This window comes from Cynoglossus semilaevis, chromosome 2, assembly GCF_000523025.1.
Source record: "Cynoglossus semilaevis isolate Cse_v1.0 chromosome 2, Cse_v1.0, whole genome shotgun sequence".
In the NCBI taxonomy this organism is placed as follows: Eukaryota; Metazoa; Chordata; class Actinopteri; order Pleuronectiformes; family Cynoglossidae; genus Cynoglossus; species Cynoglossus semilaevis.
Window position 1 is genome coordinate 7,846,800 of NC_024308.1, and position 8,404 is coordinate 7,855,203.

At 40.0% G+C, this 8,404-nt stretch overlaps 1 protein-coding gene across 1 annotated transcript in view; it reads left to right on the forward strand.

Annotated features, from left to right (window-relative positions):
* Positions 1–1,966: 1,966 nt before the first annotated feature.
* Positions 1,967–8,404, forward strand: part of meltf (melanotransferrin) — a 7,894-nt gene continuing 1,456 nt past the window's right edge. Inside the window, exons 1-16 of the mRNA XM_008334313.3 lie at positions 1,967–2,408; positions 3,110–3,264; positions 3,373–3,472; positions 3,710–3,895; positions 4,018–4,174; positions 4,266–4,333; positions 4,745–4,929; positions 5,128–5,293; positions 5,398–5,540; positions 6,038–6,134; positions 6,222–6,416; positions 6,631–6,784; positions 6,910–6,977; positions 7,299–7,486; positions 7,834–8,026; positions 8,104–8,386. Coding sequence (XP_008332535.1) covers positions 2,360–2,408; positions 3,110–3,264; positions 3,373–3,472; positions 3,710–3,895; positions 4,018–4,174; positions 4,266–4,333; positions 4,745–4,929; positions 5,128–5,293; positions 5,398–5,540; positions 6,038–6,134; positions 6,222–6,416; positions 6,631–6,784; positions 6,910–6,977; positions 7,299–7,486; positions 7,834–8,026; positions 8,104–8,171 — 2,172 coding nt within the window. The 5' untranslated portion in view covers positions 1,967–2,359 and the 3' untranslated portion in view covers positions 8,172–8,386. The remainder of the gene's footprint in view (positions 2,409–3,109; positions 3,265–3,372; positions 3,473–3,709; positions 3,896–4,017; positions 4,175–4,265; positions 4,334–4,744; positions 4,930–5,127; positions 5,294–5,397; positions 5,541–6,037; positions 6,135–6,221; positions 6,417–6,630; positions 6,785–6,909; positions 6,978–7,298; positions 7,487–7,833; positions 8,027–8,103; positions 8,387–8,404) is intronic.

Genomic DNA, 8,404 nt, shown 5'->3' on the forward strand with positions numbered 1-8,404 from the left:
AGACTGTCCTGGACACCTTCCCGTCCGATCACAGGATGTGGACATGAACTTTAATTATTCCCATTTACGACATATTCATTCATCAGGTGGAGCGGGGGGAACACACACACACACACACACACACCACTGTCTGTTAGAGTAAAGCACTGATGCAAAGAACATTATAACAGAGATGGATCTATTCTATATATAAATATATATATAAATCTCTAACATAATATAATATTTATCCCTGCTCTAACTGCCTATTTTGGTACGAAAATAAATCAATAAAAATCTTTATGGAGATCTTCTGAAATCCTTTCACCAATAACCCCAGATATGTTGATTTCCTTTTGGGTTGTGGAATGTGTACGAATGTGAATATTGATATAATTACTGTAAATATTGATATATATTTTCTTCCCTTCACCTTCACCTCTACTGTGGGCTGTCATTGTAACTCTAACTTGGTTTCCTTGTTAAATCTCCACTCTAAACCTCCAGTATCAATCGAAAAGTGTATTGAGAAAATTCAAACGCATGACAAGTTTACAGACTACCCTTTAAACATTTTTAATAAATTTATTTTAAATAACAGAGTAATTCTTCCCAATGTGTTTTCCATTTAGAACAAAGGTCCTGGCATAGAATGTTTTTATATACGTAAATCTCTGGAACTTTCTATCAATTAAAGCTTAACATGAGGCTATAAAAGGAAAAGATTCCAAAGGTTCAAAGTTGACAGTGTTACCGGTGAGTTCACCTGTCCTGGACGGGTGTAAAGTCCGGTAATTGCAGGCAATAAACTGCAGTAATTTCCTGGGTTTTTTTACAACAAAAAGATATAAATGGAAGCAGTGTTTGCACACCCGTACAGAAAATGTTCCACCTGTTGTAAAAGAGATTTAGATTAAGTTAGGAAATACGTCTTCAGATAAGGTTTTCAAGGTTTAAAATAATTTGATTTGTTCCGTCCTCTTAGTCTTTGAATTCTGTGGGTCTGCAGATAAAAATAAGGCTTTCTTCTTATGATTTCCCAAATGTTTTCCTCCTCAAATCTCCTTCCTGTGCACAAATACCTGCAGTGGTCAGAGAGTTAACCAAAGAGTTGACATTTCTGGCTGCAGCTTTAAGAGCTCCTTCAAAACCCATTCACCACCATCTTTTCATATTTAAAGTATCAAAGTCACAGAGTATTTTATGTGATTTTCTTTTTTTAACATTTTTAAAATAAAAATGTTATTTTTATAGAATAGAATAGAAATGTTTTGGTTTTTATTTTTTATTTTTAACTTCAGTTACTGAGCTGAATGTTTTGGGTTTTTTTTATTATTTTTAACTTCAGTTACTGAGCTGAATTTTACTATTATTTGCCCATGACTTCATGTCTGTGGATCAACGTTGTTGAATACGTGTTAAGTAGTTTACCTCGTCTTGACTGGGAACATACAGTACTTATCCAGAAAAGGCTAGCTGTTAGCTTTATAATAACTAGCTTCATTAAAAGATAACATTATGGTTTTCTAGATCTTTTAAGATACGTGTTATTTCTTTGCTGTTCTTTTCATTTAGAGTTTGTCTAGAGTTAGAGTCTTGTCAGTTCTGTACCGGCTCTGCATCGTTAGCCCATTGGGTACTGTCTAACTTTTAGCATTTTCAAATAAATTACTTTTAGCTCTTATAGCATGCTGGTGTTCATAGACTGAAGAAAAAAAAATTTTTCTTTTACAATTTTTACTTCGTAAGATTTTTTTTTCTTTTACAATTTTTACTTCGTAACCCCTGACCTTACAGAGACCAGGTCTCAGTTCTGAACACAGACTTGAGCTCATTTAACTGTAACCATCACATGATCAGGCTGTGAACGTGGAGTTTCTTTTCTAGTGCATGCTGGTTAAACAGATTCAGGTAAACAGGGTCTTTGTCTGGACTGTGTGACCCAGCTTCCTCAGACGTGAGTCAGTGACCAACCGTCTCACTGTGTTGACTAGAGCCTCATTGGTCATCAGTGGAAAAGGCCCACACTGTTGGGGCAGAGGGAAGGTGAGGTGGGGTCTGAACTCTAAAAGAGGTCTCTGTGCAGCCTTTGGCCTGCAGCCAGCCAGGAAGCAGCAGCAGAGACGTGTGGAACCAGGTACACGCTGTGAAGACAGACCTCGTTACCTCCACCCTCAGTCTTATGATTCCTGAATGACATTTTCCACATGATCTGGTTGTAAAAGACAAAAACTGCAACCTCCATTGAACTTCACAGAAGGACTTTACGCTGAGACTTCAGATAAAAGTTGGACTTTGATTTCGGACTGGTCATAAAAAGTAGTGAAGTTGGAAAAGAAGGTCATTTCACTGAACGGAGAGAAGACGCAGGAACGAGGCCATGGCCGTTTGCAGGACAGTGGGAGCATTACTGCTCTTAATACACACAGGTAAGTCTTGATTTTTCACATATCACACAGTAATAGGTGTTATTATACTGTATAATATCTGGTATATCACGTTCAGGTACTTTTTAGATTTTTTTTCTTATAAAAGCAATTTAATGTGGTGTAAGAATTGAAATAAGTAGAAATAATTTCAAGAAATTATAATGTTTATCATATTGGTATCATTTTTTGTTATCAATTCATCTAAAAGTAAACTTAAATTATTCATATGAGATTACGATATTTTTATATAAAATTACTTTTCTGTCTATATTAACTGAAGTAATGTAAAATTTAAATGAACAAAAAAAACTACATTGTTCCTTTATTGGACCTTTTTATTTATCAGCTCTGTAAAAACCCTGGATTTAAGTTGATTTCCACCAGAGGAATTTTTTTTAGGCCTATAACTTAAATAAAAAGAAAGAAATCAAAACACATTATATATATATCTATATCTATATCTATATCTACATCTATATCTATATCTATATCTATATCTATATATATATATATATATATCAGTCCCATCAAAATGATGAATATTATTAGACAGACTTTTTTACATTGATTTAATTTGTGCTTGTGTGTTTTTGTTCAAGGAAACAGTTTTTTTTTTTTTTGTTCTATTAAAATTTAACCGTGGTTGCAGATTAACAACCTACCTTTGTCCCTCTCTCTGTTTTTTTTTTTTTTTTTTTCAGTTTTTGCCCAGAACACGATCAGGTGGTGCACTATCTCAGACAATGAGCAGAGGAAGTGTCAGGCCATGTCACAGGCTTTCTCTGAAGCCAAAATCCGTCCATCTCTCGGTTGTGTCAATGGGTTAACGGTGCAGGGCTGTGTCCAGAAACTGAAGGTTTAAATGAACTTTTTTTTTAACTGAAAACAAAGGTTAACCTAACAAAGGTTAGACTGTTAGCGTATTCAATATCAACAAATCTTTTTGTTTGTTTTCACTGTGCAGGACAAACAAGTGGATGCCTTCTCTATGTATGCGACTGACATCTACAACCTGGGAAAAACTGCTTCTTTCAAAATGGCTGCCAGTGAATCTAAGCGTGATGGTGGGATTAAAAAAAAGTTTTCCGTACATTTGAAATGCACACTAAAATGATGCTTCGCTGAAGAACTAACCCTGAACTTGGCTCTTTTGTTGCATTTTTAATGAGAAACGTTATCACGACCTGGTCGTGTCTGAGCAGCACTTTGATTGAATCTGATCTGATTTTCACTGCAGTAAAACGCAGTCATCCAGTGTCATGCTGAGGGTGTGTCCCTCACCTGTACCGTCCTCCCCTCAGGTACCGGTGCCTCCTACTATGCAGTTGCCGTTGTGAAGAAGCTGAATTCAGCCATCAACATCAACAACTTAGCAGGAAAGAATAGCTGCCACACGGGAAAAGAACGAACAGCCGGCTGGAATATGCCTCTGGGATACTTCATAGACCAAGGCATGATGTCTGTGATGGGCTGCGATGTCTCGCAGGGTGAGGACGCTGGACATAGGAGCAGTTGTTGCTACAGGAACCACGGTGCACTGTTCCAGAGTTAGTTTCTCACACTACCTAAAAATGTGAGTCTTTCTCTTCTGTGCATGTGTGTGATTTAGGCGTGGCAAATTTCTTCAACGCCAGCTGTGTCCCCGGAGCAAACGCGGCAGGTGACCCTGCCTCCCTGTGTGAGCTGTGCAAAGGCGACGGGTCAGGAAACTACAAATGTGACATGAGCACCAAGGAGCGATACTTCAGCTACGAAGGAGCGTTCAGGTACTTCACAGAGAGCTGTACCACTTCACCATGTCACCTCTCCTTTCTTAATTTCTTCTCCTTTAATTATGTTTGGGATTTTTTTTTTCAGGTGTCTGGTTGAAGATGCAGGACATGTGGCCTTCATCAAACACACGACTGTGGAGGAGAACTCTGACGGTAAGGTCCTTGTTTGGAATCATTATAGTGTAGCAGCAAATAAAAAAAAGGCCATTTATATGAATAGTGAGATCTGCTATGACGTGTGGTTTAGAGACGGCTCTGATGAGTTGACAGCAGGCTAACATTCCAGAGGCAAGTTTGAAAATTGATAGCAGAGATGTTAGAGTGAGGTAAATGTGAGTGTGCTGCCATGGTGACCCCTGAAGGGTGTAGCTTAAAGAAGAGAGTACACTGTATCAGAGACCTGGAAGAAATACAGGTCATAAACTCTATATAATATTTTATGAAAGAAATTGAGTTGAGAGTTGTCACGAGAAAATGTTCTTCATGTTTTTAAATCTACCCTGGATGACAAAACAGACAGAAGTCACAGTGGGAAATGTTAGCCTCTTTGTTTCTATCCCACAGGTCATGGCCCAGAATGGGCCAAACCTCTGATGTCATCAAACTATGAGCTGCTGTGTCGCGATGGCACCAGAGCCGCAGTATCTCAGTGGAAATCCTGCCATCTGGTCCGAGTTCCATTCCGTGGCATCGTGGTTGGCAGTGACATCACTCCATCTGTGGTTTACAACATGCTGACGGAGGGAGTGGTAGGTCACACTTTCAAACTCTGCCACAGCCAAGTCCACAGTCTGTGGAATAGAAATGATGTTACTAAAGCAGACGCCGCTCTTCTGTGTTGGATTTCATTATAAACCAGTGTTTGTTGATTAGGTGATGGAGTTCACTCCAAGTTCTAACACAGTTTTTTTTTTATTTGTGTGTGTTTTTTAACCTGTCTTCATAAGGAAAAATCTGGCTTCAACGTGTTTTCCTCAACATCATATGGAGGAGGAACTGTGCTGTTCTCTGACTCATCCACCATGTTCCTGGAAGCAGGTTCGGACAACCCTGAGACGTGGATGGGACGCCACTACCACAACGCCCTGAGAGCCATGGACTGTAAACCTGAAGGTGAACCATCCATCTGCCCGTCCGTTCATCCATCCGTCCATCCACACTTTTATCATGTATGACTAACTTATATTTTTCCTCACATATCTCCCTGCCACCTCCAGGGTCATTGCGATGGTGCGTGTTGTCCAGCGGTGAACAGAACAAATGCGTTGCTATGGCTAATGCCTTTAAAAACAAAGGTCTGACGCCCGATGTCAAGTGTGTTTATGGAGACTCTGCGACAGACTGCATGGAGAGGATCAAGGTGACACGTTTCCTCCTGCTGCATCATCTAAAACACTGTAGATAATTATTATCATAATGGTGGTGGAAAAGAATGTGAAGGTGGTGCAAGATAGGTATAAAGCTAGCAAGCTTGTGCTGAAGTATGTGGAGGAGGTTGGTAAGGTTAGAAATAGACTCACACAAGCTACTGTTTGTTGAGATGGCTAGGACATGTGGTGTTGTCCAAAGCCACACATCATGTAGGAGAAAATTATCTTCTGCAGAATCCTCTCAATCTAGGATCATTGTTTGAGGTCATTGAGTATTGTCAGTGTTCAATGTTATTAATGTCCTACTAAAAATGAGTTCTGTATTTTAATTGCACAAAATCTCATTACAAGCGCTGTGCAACATTAACCAGTTCCTTATTAAACAGCACCAAGCATTTTATAACCAGTAATTATAAAACTACAGTAGGATATTGGTGTTTGTGCATAAACCATATGTACAAACATAGTCTGTGTTTCTGTTGTACAGAACAAGGAAGCTGATGCCATGACTCTGGATGGAGGTTACATCTACACGGCAGGCAAAGACTATGGTCTAATTCCTGCGACTGGCGAGAGCTACACAGGTTCAACCGCAAACACAGAGAAATCCCTGTCAGCATGAAGCCGTCTTTGAAAGAACCACAATTATTAATTTTTTTTTTCTATTCCAGTGGAAAGTGATGGTTCCATATACTATGCAGTTGCGGTGGTAAAAAAAAGCAGCACTAATATCCATAATCTTGACGACCTTCGTGGTCAGCGCTCGTGTCACACCGGGTATGGTCGCACGGCCGGCTGGAACATTCCTGTAGCAGTGCTGATGGAGAGAGGCCTGATTGCCCCGCAGCAGTGCCAGATACCCCAAGGTCAGTGAGATGTTGTTGTCATGGTGACGGTGGCAGGTCAGCTGAAGATTAACGGACCATTCCTCTTTGGAATTGTCTTTATCGTTGTATTTGTATTTAACAGACATGTTGAATCATATAACCTCGCCTTATGTTTAACTAAAATGTCTGCAATCACCCAGTCAAAGGACTCACATCCTTTTTGTTTTTCCTCTCTCTTTCCCATGATGCTCAGCTGTTGGAGAGTTCTTCAAGCAGAGTTGTGTACCAGGTGCCAATCAGCCTGGTTTTCCTTCCAGCCTGTGTAGTAAATGTGTGGGAGATTCCACAGGAAACAACAAATGTGAGAAAGGAAAAGACCTGTATGATGGATATGACGGTGCCTTCAGGTACTGTATGGAACTCTGACACACCCGACAGAACTGATACATTGATATTTTCCTCCATGGACACCTACAGGTTACCTAATGATTTAAGCTGTGACAGTCATGCCGGTGCATTTTGTCTCATGCAGGTGTTTGGCGCAGGGGGATGGAGATGTGGCTTTTATCAAACATTCTACCGTCTTCCAGAACACTGATGGTGAGACTGACGCTTTCAACCTTTTCAAGCTTTTGTGAACCAAGATGCTAAAAGATATAACCAGAGCCAGTCGCAGGCATAGGCTGCTGGGACACCCTCTACTGGAGGCAGCCTTTCCTTATGCTCTGTCTTGAAAATAATAAAATAGAAAAAAGAATATGTTTGTCGCATGTCACTTAAACTGACTTTGAATTAAACCCACTAACCATTATCTGACAAAATGCCCAGGGGGCCAACTATGAACTTTACCATCGAAGGCAACAAAATGTCCAGGGGGCCAACTATGAACTTTACCATTTGACTGTGTGTATTTTTACTCAGGAAACAACGAGGAATCCTGGGCAATAGGTCTTCACTCCAAAGATTTCCAGCTGCTCTGTTCTCAGGGAACTAAGGCCGAAGTCACACAGTACAGATACTGTAACCTGGCCAGAGTCCCCTCTCACGCTGTGATGGTACGACCGGACACCAACATCCACGCTGTCTACGGACTGCTGGACCGAGCACAGGTAACAGAGCTCATACTGCTGACAAAGAACTGGAGCTTAGGTCTTAGATAGCAGTACTACTACTACAAATATTAGTAGTAGTCGTGTAAAATGTATAATACATGTAAAATGTAATGTAAAATCTGAAAAGGAGTGGAAAAGAGTTTAATTATTTAGACTTATTCTAAAGTATAAACTGAAATTCCAAGAAATTGTCTTATATTAAGATATAAAGATATTTCTAAAAATATTTTGGATTTCTCCTAGGACTTCACAGAAACTCCAAGTACCATGTATTTCAGTAGTAGTTTAGTGAGAATTGGTACCAGTAAGTTTGTATTGTGTAATGTGTGTTTTTTGTCTTGCAGACATACTTTGGCAACGATGACAACCCCGACTTCACCATGTTCGACTCCAAGGCCTACACAGGCACAGATTTGATTTTTAAGGATTCCACTGTTCGCCTTGTGGGTGTAGCTGACAGGAAGACCTACCAGGAGTGGCTGGGACAGGCCTACATGGACTCCCTGGAGACCATAGAGTGTAATTCATCAGGCGCAGGTAAATAAGAACTGGTTAAGTGTTAAAGAAACTACAAAACTCTGAATTCTTCTCTAACCTTCCTCCTCCTCTTGCAGTGGTGTCCTCTGTCTGGATGCTGATGTTGACCTTGCTCAGCATCACTGTGACCAACCTCTGGATTTAAAAGCACTTTGTAACACAAGCTCTTCTCCTGCTCTTCCATTTCTTACCTTCTTATATCCATTTCTAGCCCTTATTTACTTTATGTATTTACAATAATAACACACTCAGGTTAAATGTTTAACTTCCTTGATTGTCATCCAATCATATCACTCCTCCATATCACTTCCTGCCCAGACCTGCTTGTACTGTATAGTATTTCTGAATTATGTGGTTGAGGTTGTGGAATCTCACCTG